The 19,526-nt window shown below is 45.6% G+C and overlaps 1 protein-coding gene across 5 annotated transcripts in view; it reads left to right on the top strand.

The window, feature by feature from the left end:
- The window catches only part of RERE (arginine-glutamic acid dipeptide repeats), a 192,125-nt gene that overhangs the window by 108,418 nt on the left and 64,181 nt on the right, over positions 1-19,526 (top strand). For all 5 annotated transcript variants that reach the window (XM_050322215.1, XM_050322216.1, XM_050322218.1 and 2 more), the window contains 4 exons: positions 7,697-7,745; positions 10,345-10,469; positions 11,289-11,388; positions 19,247-19,345. In XM_050322215.1, coding sequence (XP_050178172.1) covers positions 7,697-7,745; positions 10,345-10,469; positions 11,289-11,388; positions 19,247-19,345 — 373 coding nt within the window. The remainder of the gene's footprint in view (positions 1-7,696; positions 7,746-10,344; positions 10,470-11,288; positions 11,389-19,246; positions 19,346-19,526) is intronic.

Genomic DNA, 19,526 nt, shown 5'->3' with positions numbered 1-19,526 from the left:
TGTTGGGGCCTGTTTGGGTGATGTTAGAGGAGGGTCGTGGATCAGCAGCCATTGGTTGCTCCCGGGATGGGTGGTTCTCCTGGTGATGGAGGGGCAGTGATCCCGCTGACACTTGCTCAGGGATTCAGGAGGAGAGCCCAGCCTGGGTCCCTCTGCCTGTCAGCCCCACGCAGGTGACACTTGGTGCATCTAAATTGCAGCAACATTGCCTTGAGCACTGAGAGCTTGTGCTGTGTCAGGGAGCAGAGCCGTGTCAGCAGCACCCAGGGTGGTTTATCAGGCTGGCAAAACACCTTTTGAGGCTGATCTGAATAAAAGGCAAGACTTGGGCTCGGGTCGTAACTGGCTCTGAGGTCCTCGTGGGGCAGCCATCAGTGTCACTGCTAAATATAGACAGGTTTGAGAGGACTTGGGTGTGTTGGGGGGAGTAAACGTGATTCTGCAGCCTGTCCTCGCTCAGGAGCCTCAGAACTTGTGCAAAACAGGGCTGTCCTGTCGTGATCCTCTGCCAGCCCCTCGCCCTGCAGAGCTGACCTCACAGCGCAGGGGCTGCTGCTGGGGGGAAATCCCTCAGCCAGGGCAGCTGGTTTGGCAGCCACTGGAGTGTGTGGATTTAAAGGTGACAGGAGTGTTTGTGCTGCTCGTGGTGACGTCTCTGGAGCTGGAGAGCAGAGGGCTGGTTGGCCTTTAGCCTTGCACACGTTGTCAGCCGCCTGCACGGTGTGTGTTGCTGGGGGGAGAGACTTTTCACACGGGCAGAGAGTGACAGGACAAGGGGGAACAATTTTAAACTAACAGAGCAGAGATTTAGAACAGATATGGGGAAGAAATGCTTCCCTGGGAAGGTGGGGAGGCCCTGGCACAGGTTGCCCAGAGAAGCTGTGGCTGTCCCTGAATCCCTGGAAGTGTCCAAGGCCAGGCTGGGCAGGGCTTGGAGCAGCCTGGGATAGTGAAAGGTGTCCCTGCCCGTGGTAGGGGTTGGGACTGGATGAGCTTTAAGGTCCCTTCCAAGCAGAACCATTCTATGATTCTTGTCAGAACCTGAGGAATAAATGATGAATAAGCCAGCAGAATTTTGCCCAAGTTAGTGCCATGTCCATATCTGTATTCTATCCCAAGTTTCATTCCCTTTCCATTTCCTTTTCTACCTGTAGAGCATAAAAAATCAAGAACTCCTAATTAATATGGATCACTGGTCACTTTTGCCATTGGCTGGAGCAAAGCCCTGCTAATGATGACAGAGCCCAATTCCCTTGAACTCAGCCTGGCTGGATCACACTTCATAGTTTAAAGAGGTGTCTCCAAAGGCCTAAGCTTTGGAAACATTCTTATTCCTAATAAAGGAGCTACTGGAATAGGGGCAGGAACACGACAGTGCTCTGCAGGGATACAGGGATATGGCACCTTGAGTCCTGAACATTTGTTTTAAATGTTGGCTTAAAAGCAGAAGAGGTATGGGAAGGGTATGAAGCAATCTGCTTTCTGCTGGTTTTCAGTGACAATTTGTGCCTGCATTTCAGAAAGATTTAAGAATAATGCCAGTTCTGAGCTTAAAATGATGGTTTGGTCATGCTTATTTTTGAAAACACTTCGGATTGATTTGCAATAGCACAGGTGGAAAAAAAATACCTCTAGGTTATAACAGCCACAAAATCTGATTGTTAAACGGGACTGTTGCATTTGGCAAAACAAATACAGCTGGAATGACGTGCCCAATGTGTCATTCTTCACTAACCACTTGCCCAAGAACTGGTAGATGTGGTGTTGGATGTATTGGCTTTGCAGGATGCCTCTGCTGCTCCTGCCTCTAGCAAATGTCTGGATATTTGTATTCCCTGTGGCAATGCTCCTCTCACAGCAGACCTTCAGTGCTTTTGAGATCTCAGTTCTTCCTTTCCACGTGTTTCAGCTCAAATGTCTGTCACCTGCATTTTACCACCTGTGGGCTTGGGGTTTTTAAAACCAAAGCAGCTCCTTAGGTTTGTGTGTAGGAGGACAGGACCTGTTTAAAAGAAAAAAAAAAAAAAAAAAAAAGAGGGCAGCAGCACAGATAGAAAACCAACCTCCCTCTCCCCCCACCTTAAAAACCCACAACCCTTCCCCAGAAAAGCCAAACCAAGAAAACCCTTGGTATTAGGAGAGCTAAGGCTGTCTGATGTGAGGACTCTTGGTACTGGCAGGATCTTTAGTTCCCTGAAAAGCCCCTTCCTCCCTGGCCAGCCTGGGGTGTGCTCCAGGTGGTGAATTTGAGGCTGGCTGGATGGCCAGAGGATTCTCCCCAGTTCAGAGGATCCTGGTGACTTACAGTGCCATTCCAAAGAGCTGTTTGAAGTCACAAATATATTATGGGAAGTGCTTGTGTATTGTCCTTTGGGTGAAGAAGTAATGGCCCAGTATTTGATGGTTTCTTCCCTTGGTTCTGCCTTCATTTTAGCTTTTCTCAAGGCATAAATCAGTAACATCACCTCTTCCCCCCTGCCTTCCAATTCTTCAGGCTGCAATTTGTTTTAATTTTAGAGCTTTGCATTTCCAGGTGCGTGGCAGAACCAGGGATATCTTCAAGCTTCCTTTATCCCTCACATTCTTCATGCTTTTCACCTTGTTCTTTCTCCCTGTATCTGCTGTTCAGATGGGGGATCATTGCATGGCACCTGAGGAAGCTTTATGGAAAAATTCCCTTCTAAGGTTGCTGCCCCATTCCACTGTCCTGCACAGAAATGGTGCCACTGTGGCATTTATTCTGTTTTAATGGTGAATATTTACTCTGGGAAGTGCAAAGGTACTGCCTGGCAATTTTAGAAACTGTGCAGGATACAGACTTAAAGCAGCATCACTCCATGTTGAATTCATTTACACATTTATTTATCACTGTAGATGTTGCTTTTGAATAAGTTCTGGTTCTATTAAAATGACATTAAAATCTATTAAAAGCTTTGCCCTGTGCAACTCTGCATCACAACCATGCAAGTTCCCACTATATGATTTTTTTTTTTGAACTTATGATCAAAATACTGGTGTGTTCCTTATTGAAAGGTAAACAGATACTGGAAAACAAGCCTTTAGAGAGGTGATCCATCAACTCTGCCAACAAAATATCACCCACCCAGGTAATTCCTAAGTGGAGAGAACACTTGTTTCCTCTGCAGTAACTTGTCTTGGCTGAATCACTGTCACTTCCATCCTACCCTTGCAGTGGGGCACAGTGCTAAGGACTCTCTGCAGGCTTTTTTTTTCCCCCCTCCTCTTTAAACACGAAAAAATAACGTTATCTTGAAAAGAGCTTTTCCTGCCCTGACTCAAACTTGTGCAATGACTTCCTTCTGCAAACAGCAGCACGGGGCAGGACAGCCCTCAGCTTCCTGCAGGTCATGGCTCAGCCAGCAGGTCTGAGCCTGCCCTCAGCATGTTTATTCACTCCTGCCTGACATTGAGCAATCACTGAAAACCTTCCCTTCCGAGTTAATGTGCCTGAAATACAGGTTGGCTGTTTCAGAACGTGAAATTGCTCCTGCGTTTTTATTTTTAATTATAACCCCACTGTTTCAACAGGTTTTAAGTGAAAACTCAATGTATCCTTGCTGACCATTAGCAAGGATATTTTTTGAGGGTTAAGGCACTATTGCTATAAAATGGATTTTAAAATCTCGCTTAATAAAAAGGTTTAAGGGCCAAGTGCAAGCTGGACAGGTGAAAATCAGGGAGCTTGTTACTCTTAGGTATTTAACTCAGCTATTTGTGTTAGTTGTGGGGGTTTTTTTTGGTTAAAGGTTGAGTGACCTGAGCCTGCCTGTCCCTTTTGTAGTGGATGAACGTGACGTGCATAAGAGAATCTTGGGTCAAAATTGGGGATCCATTTGGCTCAGTCTCCTGTCCCCCAGCAGTGACCATAAGCAGATGCTCTTCCCTGCAATGCCAGTCACTTTCAGCTCCTGATAAACTGTTTTTTAATCAGCTGAAGTTGGAGAGGAGTAATTCTGTTCTCTCCCGTGTTTGTCCCTCTGGAGATGGAACAAAATGATCCTTGCCAGATGTTTTTAGAACTGCCTCTGAAGAGCAGGGTTTCTTCATCTTGGGTGTTGGATTATATGAATTAAAGGATTTTAAAAAACCAACCCAAACCTTTTCTTGAGACTTTCCTTTTCCCAACTACTTGAAAGTTGTATTAATTTTACAGAAGTCACAAATACCTAGGAATTGCCTCACCCTCTCAATTGATGTAGCTGATTATCTGGCCAGGAACAGTGACTGTTTGGTTACATCTGTGTGAAGTGTATGATTGCAATAAATATTGTGTCTATCATGCACATGCCTAACATGGTTTTATTTAGTAAAGCCATTGAGTTTCATAACCAGGCTTTGTAAACAACCCCAGGTCTCATCAGAGTCATTGTTCAGTGCTAGAGCTTGTTATTGCTTATTAAAAACAAGCAAACAACTCCACCCCCTGCACATTCTGGCTTTAAGCTGTGTCTTTTTTAATCTTTCAATATGAAATTAATGACCTCTTCCAGCTGGTTTTGCTCACTCACTTCCTCAGCTAACAACCTGTCCTCCCTTGGGGATGGCTCAGTGCTGTCCTGGTGGTCCTGGGGCTCGATTCCAAGAGCCCTGACCCTCCTACAGCTGGATCCCAGGGTGGGGAGAGCTGCTCTAGGCTGATAAAAGCTCCCAGTTTAATTGCTGAAACTTCTTTTGGACTGTGAAGTTGGTGTTGGTGACCTGCGCATGTTGCACCAGGCCGAGGTTTTTTAGCAAGCTGGTTTTCAAAACTCGATTTCTGGAGAGCTCCAAAGAGAACCAGAAACGCTGTTTGGAGAGGAGGTTTGTGGCTGAGCCATTTGGCCAGTTCAGAAACCTTCTTCTGTCGAGGCATCCCTCTAATTTAATTAGGGATCACCTCATTACACAGAATCAGGAGTGATTATGCCCAGAGTGGTTCAGTGGGTAAGCACAGAATTGTGTCCTGTGTGTGCCCTTTGGGTTGTGGGGTTTTGTTTTGGTGTTTTGTTGTGGGTTGGTTTGTTTGGTTTGGTTTTTTTTTTTAAACTTAATGGTAGCACCGAGTTCTTTTCATGGGGTTTGAGCTGTTGCTGGCTGGTGGCAGATGTTTGAGAGCCCAGTGGTGGAGAGCACTGAGTGCGTGGTGGCCACAGCAGAGGGAAATTAAACCGTGTGGGTTGCTGGGTGTAATGAAGTAAGAACAGAGAGGGGGTTCAATGTGATGCTGAAGCAGTGCCACCTCCCTCAGCCCCATCTCAGGCATGCAGGTCACTTAAAAAACATGCAATTAGTGCATAGCATTGTGGAATCCTGTCATAGCATGGCCCCTGCTGAACCCTGGCAGTAAAAAGGGGAACATGAAAGCAGCAGTGCCACCATTCCGGAGGCTCCACCTCGAACAGGCGACCCCTGACCCTGAAGGTCCCCCTCGTGTGTTCTGTGTGTGTAGTTCCTCTCAGAACCTGCCAAAGGGCTTCACTCGTCCTGCTGGGTAAGGACTTGCTGGGATTCACGTCAAGGGCAGGGCAGAGCTGTGCAGAGGAGTCTGGGCAGAAATCTCCCAAGTGCCTTTGGCCACTGCCTCCAAACTCAGAGAGTTTTGCTGTGAATTCCCAGCCTTGAATCCTGCCTGGCTCTGGCCATGCTGTGACAGTGGTTGGTGCTGCATGTCCTGAACCCAAGTTATCCCCAAAGCTGTCCTGCTGTGCTTCGTGGCAGCTCCAGCTGGGGCTTCCAGTCCTTCATGGCATTGCAGTGCCAACGTTTTCATGGGCAAGGCTGCCAGTTGTGCCACCCTGGGTTTAAATGGGGGGAGTCTGGTGTGGACAAGAAGGCAGGGGATAAACAGAGAGGGTTAAGCTCGTTTCTGGATTGGAAATGGCGCAGGAACTGTTGTGCCAACCTTTCTTCCTCTTCCCTTCTTCCTAAAGCTGGTAAATGAAAGCTCTGTACCAGCCTGTGCTGCCTCCAGTCCCTTCCCATCCTCACCTCTGAACTGTTTTCTCTCAGCGGTGCTGCCTCTGGCCTTGAACCTCCAACCTCCCCTGTTGCTTCAGAATGGGAAGGACAAAGCTTTATTGAACTGAACATCCTCTCTCTTCTCTGGGAGCTGTTTGGAACAAGCCTCTCCCGGATCAGAGCCTGCTGCTTTTGCCCTGCTCTGCCACAGCAGCTCCTGCCTTTTTGATATTCCAGCACAGGCTTCCATCTCCTCTCTGACCAGCCCCTGTTTACTTTGCAGAACACAACGTTGCCATGGCAACAGGTTACTTTTCAAAGGGAACATCTTGTCATTATATTTAATCCACTGCAGCTGAAGAGGACTGAAATATTAAGTTGTTGTTGCTATGGATACTGCTTTGTTACAGCAGTTTCTTTTGTGTCACATTTCATATACAGTGTTGGCTCCTTTTTTTTTTCCCCCCTTTCCCATCGAATAAACACAGGATGCCATTCCATTCTCATTGTAATTGCTCTCACCAATATAATTTAGCTTAAAACCTACAGTGCATTTTAGTTTTCCTTAAGGAGAATTTTCTTTTCCGTCTGAAACCCATTCCTGGGGACGTGGAAACGGTAAAAGATCACGGAACAGCTTGTGTGCCCTTGCAGAGCCATCGGCTTTGTGCCCTTTTAAAATGCCAGTGGGATGTAGAGCAGCCTGCACAGCAGCTTCACTCAGCCCTGTCCTCACCTTTGGGGCAGGGGAGGGTGTGAACATCGTCAGAACATGCTGATGGAAGGACACACAGAACTATTTCCCTCCACATTTCACGTGGGAAATGGCTGGATAACCCCACTGAGTTTCCATGGGAATAGATGGGAGCAGAAGTCCCATCCAAAACTTTGCTTTTAAGTTTGCAGTTGCTTACAGGATCCTCCAGCCCTGATTACTAAATGCTTTATTTATCATATTCACTGTGGTGCAGCTGAAGAAATTGGGAGTTGGGGAGGGGAATATTTGGAGCGCTGGGGTTTTTCCTGTTTGAACTGAAAGCAGCCCAATTTTCTGTGTAGGTACAGCAGCCCTTGGCTGGGGTGCAGAATTGGAGCTGGCACACACTGCTCAGGCATGTTTTAGGTTTGACTTGCTCTGACTAGCAGAGATGTGCACGGCTTCAGAATGAATCCTGGGAATAAAGGGAGAGCCATCAGCATTTTCTCCTGTCAGGTTCCCCCTTCCTTCCTCCCAGGGAAAAAAAATTCTGACACCTTGTAGCTGGAAAAAAAACCCCCACGTACCCTGGTATTTAATGTGTAACTTTGTAAATATAAAATTGATTTCCTGGTTCAGTCGTTGCTTTGCATAACCTGCAAACAAGAGAACAGCGTCAGATCGTGTCTCACAAAAATATGCATTGAGGGGGAAAACATTTTGACATGTCCTCGTTGTTTTCAGGAGGCTCTTGGCATGCATTTTGGAGTGGATTTGCTTCCTAGGAAGGGTAGCATTGCCAAAATATCACAGCATAGGATGGAGTGTTTCAAAGCCGTTGAAACAATGATTTAACAGCTCAGGATGGTCAGCAAGGGGAAGCTGAACTTCACACCCCTATTTAAACACATTTTTGAAATGTTGAGGGGAAAGTGTTCATTAAGACATGCATAAAACCCTCCAGTGACCTCTCTGGCATCAAATGGGATTTAATGCTTGGGGGCAGTTCTTTCTCATTGCTGTTTTTTCTTTGTATCTTAGGAGGCTAAACAGTACCCAGGGTGAAATCAGAGTTGGACCCAGCCATCAGGTAAGGGATTTTGTTTGTATCCCAACATCTGGACATGCTTTTGCCTCTTGATCTCTTCAGATGATACTTATTTAAAATTACATGTGATCAAATGCAGCGAGTTTTTCAGAATCATCTTTAGATGACTCACTTTAGTGAGTTCTTTAGAATTCCCAAGCCCAGGTTTTTCTGACAGATGTGGATATATTAATGATTTTTACTAGCAGAAGTGCTGTTGGGTTAATTCTTGAATAAGACTGAAGCAATATGAGTATCTACTGGAAATTAAGAAGTGCCTTAAGTAGTAGTTTGGATTGTTAAAATAGGAATTAAGAAAGCTGAGTGTGTTCCAACACTGGGAAGCAGAATAAGGTTAAGACTGTAGTTGTGCCTGATATTTTAGTGCTAATTTGAGGGAAATCCTCCATAAGCAATGAAAATAATCTGCTCTTAAAGAGCATTAACATACAGTTTACTGGGGTTCATGGAGCCAGATCTGTCACTGGGAACTGAGTCCTCTCCTTTACCTGTGGAATTGCCTCTGCACTGTCCAAGTACTGCATTTTCACATCCAGGTGATGAATATTCACTCAGACCCTTTTAAAAATGTTGTTTAATAACAAGTGAAAGTAAATATTTCTGGAACCCAGGTAACATTCTTAAGGTTGTTTTGCTTCAGAGGGAAAAACGTCCTTGGCAATTCAACCTGTGGTGTTCTCCCCAGTGGTTATAATAAGGGCACTGTAAATGGTACCTTCGCAACAACTTTCATCTCAAATTGTCGTCTAATATTTTGGCAGGCATTAGTCACCTGTGCTGGAAGGTGTAATTACCAGATGCATTTATGGATGGGGGAGGAAAAAAAGGAGTAGGGAGAAGGTCCACTGATTTAGAATACTGTTAATCCTTGCTTGGTTAGTGTTTTAAACTTGCATTGTTCTCTCCCTCACCTGCTGAGCATCCACGAACAAATGTCCCCAGGGAGAGGATCTGATAGTTCTCAGGCTGTAAATTGGTGTGAGGTGTCATCTTAAGGTGCAGGAGTGGCTGGTGGTTAGCCCTGGTGGGAATTGGGGCTGAAGGTGATATCTGCTGCTCTGCTGTGGGGTCTGTGGAGGTGTCCAAGGGTCTCCTGTGCACCCTGGGCTTTAGCTCAGGTGTTGGATGTGGATCCACTTTCCTCCACCCACCTCAGTGAGCACATGCAGCAGAGTCCAGAAACAACCCTGAGGTCCCCAGTGGGCAGTTTTTTATGAATCTCTTGCCTTCATTTTCCTTAGGTTGGGTGTGTTACAGCTGCTGGAGGCTGTTGTTTGTTGGTCTTTGCTTAGTGCACAGATACCCCAGAGTTCCCTGTGTCATTATGGCAGACAAGGACACAAGGGAAGATAAATGTGCTGTGGAGCTGCAGTTCTCAAAATTCACCTGCACAGGAGGACAGTGGTTTCTACTGAATGTTCTCCTGTGACAGCTTTTGGCTAATTAATGCCCAGGTGGTGGAGTGTCCCCATCCCTCTGGAAGTGTTTAGGGAAGGACTGGACGGTGCTCTGGGCTGGTTGACAAGGTGGTGATGGGTCCCAGACTGGACTCCATGATCTTGGAGGTCTTTGCCAACCTCAGCGATTCTGTGCTCAAGAGGAACTTGCTTTTGGGAGTGACATCCCAAGGGTGCAGGTGGGTTTGAAGGTGGCTGAAGGTGGATTTGAGCAGAGCACCCTGGCTGCCTCGCTCCCACACCACCCTCAGCTGGGGATGATGCTGGCTTATCCTCTTCCACAGGAGAAGTTCAATGACATATCCATTTTCCCAGGCAAGGAGTAAAATAAAGTATAGATTAAAGAGCAGAACATGAAAGACATCTGAACCTGTGACTTGTAATTACTGGTTATGTATAAATGTTGCCTCTCAAATACGTTTAGCGTTGTAAGTATAGGAGGTAATTATAGGGCTTAAAAGCTGTTTCTGAAGAGGCTCTCAGCTATCTCATCTCATAGCAGTAGATGACTAAAGATGCTAATTGGGTCTCTGGATAGAGTGTAATACTTATTTAGTGGCAGGGTTCATTTTGCTGAGCTATCTCGCTTTCAGGAAATGTCTTTGTTTCTCTCTCGAGTTTTAATGATTTACTGAGGATTTAATTTTAAATTTAGTATCACGTGTGTAGGGTTTTTTACTGATTTGAAGTGGGACACATATGGTAGCTGCATTCTTGCCTTCTTTCTTATTAGTATGTTATAGCCTGGCAAGCAGGGTTGTAACAGCATCTTTGTGACAAATGTAATTTCTGTCTCTGAGAGTAAATTGTCCATCAGTATTTGACTTCTGTACAACAGAGGGCTGTGTTTGCAGTACAAAATGGTTTCCTTTCAAGCCCTAATATTTCTGCAGACATGCTTGGTCTGTGTGGTGGGAAGAAATGCTGAATTAAGGGAATAGGTTGGGGCTTGATGACCCAGTTTCCTCATAAACTTTGAAAACTTGGATCAGATAGCTTCACCACCTGTTGTCTAAGTATCTTCCATCTATGAGATCATCATATTGCAGAGAATTTACAAGCTTGTGTATCCTCCTAGCATTAGGCAGAACTGCAGTGTCTGTATGAATTCCATTTTTACCCAGGCCAAGCTCCCCGACCTGCAGCCCTTCCCTTCCCCCGATGGTGACACGGTGACACAGCATGAAGAGCTCGTGTGGATGCCAGGAGTCAACGACTGTGACTTGCTGATGTACCTGAGGGCTGCCAGGTAATTCCAGCCACGATCCTGCAGTGCCTGTGTGCTGCTGGAGGGGGAATGTGGGGTGCTGTGGGATCCGATCCCTCCTTTATTCTCTTTCGGGATAACGTGGCTGCCGAAACGTTTAGTTTGAGATAAGATAGCTCAGATTGGCTGTTGGGCCAACAAGGCATCTTTGCATCAGCTGTGGCTTTTGGCTTTAAAATGCAAAGCCAGCAGTGTGTGCTGGCATGGTGCAGTGTGGGATGTGCGTTGTGGAAGCAGGGAAGGAACTGCTCCGAGTGGAAGAGCCACGACAGCACAGGATTCCTTCAGAGGCTGGACGTTTGGAGCTCTGGTTTGCATTTGAGTTCCATGCACATCTCTGGTTTGCCTGGCAGATTCATAGTAACTCAGTGTCTTGGTAAATTATCTGTAGCTTGCAGGAGTTCAGAGATTGAGGAATCTGCAATTCAAGTCAGGTTTTTGACATAATAAAACGAAGATGACAGCAAGAAGTTTGCTGTGTCTGCCGAGACTCTGTTCTCATGTCTGGAGGTTGTGTCTTCCTTAATTCTGATCAGGCTCTGCTACTACTGCAGTGCAGGTTTTTAATTGATGAAACCCAATTAGATTGGGTTTTAATTTTGAAATAATTATCCCATGTGCTGAGGTGACTCAGCTTTCCATAACCACCAGTGCTGGGTGCCTCATTTTCCTCCTTCCCACAGTATCACGAGGCCCCGAAATTTATGAGTTAAGCTGTAAATGCACTGTTTGTGCCTGGCATGATGTGTGCACCAAAGAGCAGCTGAGGAATGTAAACTCTTTTGCCCTCCAACTCTGCAGGAGCATGGCAGCCTTTGCAGGAATGTGTGATGGAGGATCCACAGAGGATGGCTGTGTTGCTGCCTCCCGTGACGACACTACCCTGAACGCCCTCAACACAGTGAGTACAACTCCTGCAGGGAAGAACAGCCTTCCCATTTATTTCTGGGCTACTCAGAGCCTGCAGTGCATAAAGCAGTGGATGAAACAGCTTTAGGAATCACAACACGAGGCTGATTGTAGCTTGGGATGTCGTGGCTTCCTTTCAAACAGCAGCCCATTTTCTGAGCTGCGGAACTTCAGTGATGAGCTTTTGGGTGGTGCCTTTCAGGGCATCCCAGGGAATGTTCTGTGTGGAAAAACTGCTCAGGTCAGGTCCACCAGCTGGAATTGTGACTTCTCTCAGCTGGCCCCTGACCTGGCAATTGGTCCTTCCATTCAATCCAGCCAGTCTGGGATGTTAACTGAGGTTCAAATGCCTACATTCCCTCTGTAGCATTAGCTTACCAAACCCACTTGCTTTGGGGTTTTTCATTTTAGTTCCACTGCTGTTTGATTTCTTGTGTTTCAGAGGGTGAATCAATTTTCATCCTGCAACAGGCAGGAGTAAAGAAGTGTTAAGATCTAAAATGTTCCCCTGTAATACTTCCTGAGTAAACAGTGCCAGAACTTTCATTCTTGTTCAAATACACACACTTGAATGTGTAACAAGCTGAAAATCCAAGATCAAATTCTGCACCCAAATTAAATCCTTCCTCGTTGTTCTCACTTTGACTTCTGCAAAGTCAGGTGTTGTTTCTCAGTGCTTCACAGAACTGAGTGTAGGAATCCCAGTCCTTTGGTTCCTTTCCTAAAGGTTTTGTGTGGTGCAGATTTTTGTGCTGTTTGGTGAGTGCTGCAGTTCAGTCTCTCTTGCACATCCTCTTCAGATTCTTACCTGGGTTCCATTTTATTTCCTGCCTTTCCTTGGGATGGATGCCACCTGATCCTGCTGCCTCACCTCTCCAGAGCCTGCTCAGTTGTTCCTTAACATCCTTCTCAGGGGCTCAAATTCCTGTTAAGGTCAAAAATCATCAAAGAGGTTTTGGAACTGGAATTTCTTCCCCCTTATCTGTAATGAAAGACTAATGCAGAAAATTCATTTAACTTTGCTGCTTTGCCATCTACTTTAATTACCCCCTTTAATCACTCAGCAGCCCAAGGAGTCTGTAGTTGCACTTGTAGAGTTCTTGCTTCTGAAATTAGATTAGTCCCAAAATATTTTGGTTGTGTTCTTCTGATTCTTTTCTCTTTGTGTTGCACATCTATTTTAGAAAATACTTTCCTTGTCCACTTTGAATTTTTCTAGCAAAGAGTCCTAATAAATAACAGTTCTGTCAGGGATATTTTAAGAAACTTGGACTTATTTCTGAGCACCTGCTTTTTTGACTGACTGAAAACAGTTAAATTTGATGCCCTGACAAAACGGTACCTCTTTTTTATCTTTCACCATCTATTTAAAACAGATCAGATTTATCTGATAAATAATTTGCGAGACTCTTACCTGCACTAAGTTGTGTTTTTGTTTAGAAATTACCATGTGCAACCCAGAAGATGAATGTAAAAGAAACTGATAGGGATATATGATTTCTTATTATGGAAATCCAATAAACTTCAGAGCAGCCCTTCACATAAATCAGCCTTGACAAGCTCCTTTGCTGGTGTTTTATTTATGTAATAACAGGTGCTGTAAGCCCCTAGAATGATTTATTGTTAATTATACCAGATAGAAACGAAGATCACGGGAGGCACAATGCAACAAACAGACACATATATATTTATATTTATATCTCAGCCTCACTGAAATGATTATTCACTTAAACATGCCAGGTAAATTCCAGCTCCCGTGCCTTTGTTTGCCTGTTGGCATTTGCTGCCACGTTTGTCACTGTAACCCCTTAGGAGGGAAATCAGGTTTTCATTTGGAGTTTGTCGCCCTCCTGATGGGTTGTGGTGTCAGGTTGGAAGGGAGGGAGGAGGACACAGCAGCTCCTGCAAGGCTTTCACCACAATATATGGTGAAAAATGAGCCCGGGCTGTTCTGTGGGGGAACGTGAGAGGGTGTGACAGGGTGAATACCGAGCATAAACCTGCTGCTGGTGGGTGCTGTGGAGGGAGAGCTGGGGTAAATCCTGGTGCAGCTCTTGCCCTCCCTCCCATCTCTGTGCCTGTGCCCTCGGGAGCTCTGCCTCAGTGTCAGATGTGGTTTAAGATCCTCTCAGTGTCAGAAACTCCTGACCTCAGCTCTCCTTTTGACCCGTGCCTGCTGGGCTGGGGGGCTGCAGTTCTGTTCTCACAGATCCCAGCTCAAGGAGGGGTTGATTCACTGCTCTCTGCTCGGTTCTGAAAAATTCCAGAGTGATCATTCATTGCCAGTGCTCTGCCTGACCTGTTGTGATGCAGGAGGGAGTGTGAGCACCAGTTCTATGAGACAGCAACCCCTAGACCAGAATCTGGGGGTGTCCATGTGCAGGCTTGGAGTGAGCCTCGGAGGGTTTGGGCATTTTGATGCCAGGATGTTTTTGCTGGGGAAATCAGAGCCAGCAACTCTTAATTTATCCTGACATGGCGGAAAAAAATGGCACCACTTAAGCTCAGGTACAACCACGTGGAGGGAAGACAAAACAATCCTATGCTAATGTTGTGTAAATCTCTCTTTGCTAACAGTGTTGTTCTGCCTTCTCATCACACTCTTACATGGGAACGTGTCATTATGAGTGACAAACATGACAGTGTAATATCAGTTCAAGGAATTTCAGTTCTAACCAAGATGTCACCCAGACAAATTAACTCCCTGTTCTAACTTGCCCTTAGACCAGATTTTCTTGTTCATTAACTACAGACAAGGTTGAAAGCATAAAAAAAAATTATTTAAATGTATGTTAGCATTTCTTATTATTACCAGTTTTCCTTTTGGATGAGTCTTAATTAACATTTACTCTCATGGTTCAAACGAGGTACTGCAGCACTTCAGGGGCCACTGCTCCCTGCCTGGGCATGTTGGGAGATGAAGCCACCTCTAGTGCATGAGACAATCTGGCCACTTTGAATTTCCATTCATCCTTATCCTTGCTCTTAGGGGAAAAACTTCAGCACTTTATTTGCTGGATGAGTCAGAAAGCCTTTCTACAGAAACTGTTGAAACAGGCAGATAAAAAGGGCCAAAAAATGACTGCTGTGATTGCTTTTAAAATTTCTGGGGACTATGCAAAATGTTTGTATTTTCTGGAAGGGTTTTTTTTATTTATTTTTTGTAAGTGCTGTTGCAAGTTCTTGCCCTGGATGTGTGTGGAGCACTGACCATGCCTGCAGTGCCCCCACGGCTGCTTTGCAGCTGCATTTTGGGCTGTTGGGCAGTACCAGTGTGTGCAGAGTGGCTGCATCACAGACACCAGGCTTGTCAACCTTTAGCAGTGGCATCTTAGATCATTTGGAAGCTGTTGGAGCTATTTAGATGTTTAAAAAAAAATTAGAACTGGGGGGAAGAGATGGCAATTGAGGCTTTGGGGGGGGGTTGTGGTCTTGTTTTATCTGATACCCAGCAAGACAAAAGCACCTCCAGGGCCCCTTGTCTTGTTGGGTCTCAGCCAGGGCTGATAAAAATTAGATGGAGCATATTCCATTTCCACAGTAGGGCAAGATGTCCACAGATGTAAGTAATATTCACACCCAGCTGAGATTTGTCAGCTCTGCTGCTGAAGGAAGTGGCCTGAACCACATTTTGTATTAAATCAGGTGTGGGGTTGGAGTTATTGCATCCAAAGATGGGGCTACTCAAGCCCCAGGGCAGCAACCCTCACCCTGCTTTTCATTTTCCTTGTCTTCTCCCTTCTCTCTCATCTTGGGCTGTGGTTTGTCTGTGACCAGTGGTCATTCCATGGAAGAACCGGCACTGGAATGTGCTGGAGTAGGGTCAGATTGGATATTTGGCAGAAATCCTTCCCTGTGAGGGTGGGGATGCCCTGGCACAGCTTGCCCAGAGAAGCTGTGGCTGCCCCTGAATCCCTGGGAATGTCCAAGGCCAGGTTGGAGCAACCTGGGCTGGTGGAAGGTGTCCCTGCCCATGGCAGGGAGTGGAATGAGATGAATTTAAAGGTCCCTTCCAACCCAAACCAGTCTGGGATTCTGTGATTTCCAGACAGTTCAGTAACACTGTCCCACTAGACAGCAGCAATTTTTCCTTGGAGAAAAGGACTCTGGAATGTAACTGTTCTTAATGGACTGCAATTATTTAACACCGTGCCACGAATGCAGCCGAACTCAGATGGGCTTTTCAAGGCACATCATAATGACTGTAATTGCCAAAGGATGCCTTGCTGGAGCAGGAGCTGCCAGATGCAATGCCATTCTGCTCTAAAAAGGTCACAGTAAAAGGGACATTTAAATTAAGTTATAAATTACAATTGAAGAACAATATTTTGATGAGCAAGCCCGGAGATGTCAGAGCTGCACGATGTAATTCATGGGTTCATTACAGCCCAGAGGTGCCTGACAGCTGAGCCGTGCCAGAGGAGAATTTATTTGCAGCATCACAGGCAGGAATGGCAGCTCTGCTCGGGAGCAGGGACTGCAAACCTTGTGGGAATGTGCAGGCTGGATGGTGATGTGCCTGTCCTGGGATCTGGAGTTGTTTAATGGCTGTGGTAATAAAAATGAGGGGGGTTTGGACATGTGCACAGTCAGAGTTTTTCTTTAATGCTGTGATGCAGAAGTTGCTGTGTCTTTTGTTCCAGAGTAACCTGTGTGTCTGTTCCTGTTGTTGCAGACATCAGGTCACAGTGGTGCCAAACAGAGAGGGCAGAGTTAATGCTAAAAGTGGTGATTCTCCACCTGACAGGACAATAATCTGGTGTTTACAGAAATTCCTTGAGAAGTTCAACCAGAAGTTAATGAACCCAGGGGCAGTCATCATTAGCTGTTATTTATATGTTTGAATCTTGCCCATAAAGTGCTTAGATACATTAAATGACTGAAAGTAACAATCAGAGAATGAGCCAGATTGAAACATGTAAATTTAACTCCAGCACTTAGAGAAAATATTTGTCCTTTCTGCTGCATTATCTTGCTCTTGGTATTTATTTTTTAATCTCTCCCCCACCACACCACTTGCTAAAAATAACATTTTTCAGGAGGCTCTAAACCTGTATCAGGTCTGTTTTCACACGTGTGTCTTCTCTGTTATGTGACTCCTCTTTCATGTCTGTGCTGATGGGTTTGGTGATTATTATATTATTAATATAATTACTTGCTCAAAAGTTAAAGCTTGTATTTTTCTGTCGCTGGTTTGGGACAGTCTTGGTGGGCTGCAAAATTTAAGTTTTCTGTCAGGCCAGGCCATTCTTTCTGGGCCTGTCTGGCTCATTTTGTTTGCAGATGGAGCTGCCTGGGCAATAAAGGGCTGCCAGGGAAAAAAAAACCCAGAAAACACGTGTTGTCCTTGAGGCAAAATAAAGATGCCCTCCAAGTTACAAAGAGGCTTTGGCGTCACTCGTGCTTCGGGGAGGGAGCAGAGAGGGAAGGGGAACAGAAGCACCATTCTCTTCAACACTGTCACATTTCCTAAGTGAAAAATCTTCTGGGTACTGCAGTGCACAGGGGGGAGAAAAAACCCAAGCGTTTGCAAGGTGAGCTGGCAAAACAAACAGTGCTCGTTGCTTTGGAAGATGGATTTGTTCCCAGTGCCGGAGTGCAAACAAGGAGGAAAAATGAATGTGTGCCCAGTAGAAAAGGCAACATCTTATTTTCACGCCTGGGAGTGGGGATTGCATCTGCCACAGGAGGTTTGAAGCTGGGTTGGTGCTGCCTGGTTGGTTTGTTTAGGTCGCTGCTGGTGGTTGAGCATCGGGCACTGCAGGCTGAGTTCGGCCAAGCTGGGCTCAGCTCACCCTGCCCCTGGCACAGAGGTGGGAGCTGATGGATTCACAGCCCTCTCCTGCTGTTCCTTAGGGAATTTCACCTGGTCTGAGAGCACCCAGTGGGCTCGGGTGATGCAGCTCCCTGACCTGGGAGGGAGTGCTGGTGGCTCTGGTGCATTGGCACATCCCTGAGCTGTGGCTGAGAAAGGGGGGATCAGGAGGAAGGAATATTTTGGGAGTTTGAAGCCTTGTTTGCTGTGCTCACTCTGCCTGTAATTAGTGCTCCAAGTAGCTGCAGCTCCCCTGGAGGTGCCATCTAAAAGCTGAAGATGAATAGAAGTCCAGTCTGGCTTAGCTTTCTTTCTTGTCCCCATTATATTATTCATGCACTTGTTTTAGTGCAGAAACACCCCAGTTGCTGTTGTAATTTTAGTTGTTGGTAAGGAAAAAAAAAAAGTGTTCAGGCCTCCAGTTAAGGAAGGTGAGTGTGAAAACACACTGCAGGTGTAAGGGCAGAGTCTGTGCCCAGGAGTGACCTTTTATTTTTAGAAGTACTTCACTTCCTTTAAAATTCAAAAATAACGAATTACAGTGACTGGGTGGAGGTGGAAGAGCACCTTCAGCAGCTCAGGATTTGTTCCTGAGGAGAGGAGATCTGAGCCAGTTTGTGTGGAGTGTAACCCAGCACTGACATCGTGCTCAGCCCTCTCGCTGTGGCTTTTGAGTGGCTTCATTTTTGAGAGGGCTGCTCAAGGTTCTGCTTTTCCAGCTCGCCTGGTCCTCTTCATTTGGGACCCCAGTGTTTAGGAACAACTGTTGATCAAATCGTGTGTCCTGGGAACTCAGCTCTTCAGGTGTTAGAAAGGAGGCCCCAAACTGTATTGAACTGAGAGTTCACCAGCAAATGGAATAAATCAGCTCTTATTTTTAATACCTTGAAGTTCACTTGCAAGGATTTGTTTACTGAAGAAAACAGTGTGATTTCTGATAGGTTTTATCCTCCAAGTGGCTTTAGAGACTCCCAAAAGCTGGTTTTGCTGAAGAGTTAAAGACAAGAGAAGCAATATAAGTTGGTGTTCCCTGCTGTAAAGAAACTTTTGAGGGTCTTCTGTCAAATTGTGTGGTGCTCATCAACAGCTCTGAAGGTTTGCTCTGCTCTGTCTGTGCTTAAAAAAACAACCTCCTGCCTGTGCAGGGAAGTTGGGATGCAAATGGTGTAGGAAGATAATTCAGCTTTGGTCATCCCAGCAATATTTCTTTTCAGAAGACACAGAGCAGGCTCCTTCCTAGTCCTTCAGTGCTTAAAATTCCACTCTGAGGACGGGACAGGCCCTAAATCTGCAGTTTTCTATCGAGTTAAGAGACAGAGATGCTCATGGGCTCCATTAATGCTTTTTTCCCCTTGCAGTTGTTTTTCTACCCCACCCTGATTTTTAATGTCTCCTCTCCAAATTCAGAGTGAATGTGGGGTAGAAGATCAGGTGCACTGTAGGCTCTGACGAGCTGCAAGAGTGAGGTGAGCTTGGACATCCCTGGTTGCTCTCAGTGGGTGTTTGTTCCCTTCCACGCTTGCTTTCCAACACCATGGTGATCTTTGCAGTGCAATAAAAATAAAGGGAATTTTCTGGATGGGTAAACTTGACATCCCCATGACTTGCAGTCCCTCCTGTGTGTTAGTTTTTCCAGTTGATTTTACTAATCTGAACAAAAATCGCTGCGTAAAACACAACTCCTTTCGGAAAACACTCTGCTGGAGCTCCTTACAATTTTTCTTGGAATTCCTAATGCAAAAATAATATTGTTGTTAAAGTTAACCAAAAAATTTTCAGTGCTTTATGGACTCAGACATGATCTGGGAGAGGTTCAGGAAGGCAGGGGAAAACACACTTGTTTTAATGCCGATTCCTTCTATAATAAACCCCCAATTACCCCTCAGCCTGTTTAAATCTCACTCCATCCATCGACAGGAAAAAAAAACAATTAGGCAGAGAACATCTCCTGTGGGCTACCTGTGGTGGTTTCTCTCCACATATCAGATCCCTGCTAATTCCATGGAATGATCTGTTGGTCTCCTTTCTTTTTCAGCTACACGAAAGTAACTACGATGCTGGGAAGGCCCTGCAGCGCCTGGTGAAGAAACCTGTGCCCAAGCTGATTGAGAAGTGCTGGACTGAGGATGAAGTGGTAGGAAATGATTTATTCCCTCCAGCCTTTGAAGTTCATGTTGCATCTCTTGATTTTTTTCCTATTTTTTAAATTCCCCCCTCCAAAAGGTTATTTCTGTCAGCAAGAAAAGGGTGAACAGTGGGTTGCACGGGGTAAATTTGGCACAGATGTGAGGTTGGTGGGGCCTTGTTCAGTGTAT

The sequence above is a fragment of the Myiozetetes cayanensis genome, unplaced genomic scaffold, assembly GCF_022539395.1.
Source record: "Myiozetetes cayanensis isolate MyiCay16 unplaced genomic scaffold, myiCay2020 scf28, whole genome shotgun sequence".
In the NCBI taxonomy this organism is placed as follows: domain Eukaryota; kingdom Metazoa; phylum Chordata; class Aves; order Passeriformes; family Tyrannidae; genus Myiozetetes; species Myiozetetes cayanensis.
Note: the sequence above shows the minus strand (reverse complement) of the source record. Positions and strands in the feature narration are given on the sequence as shown.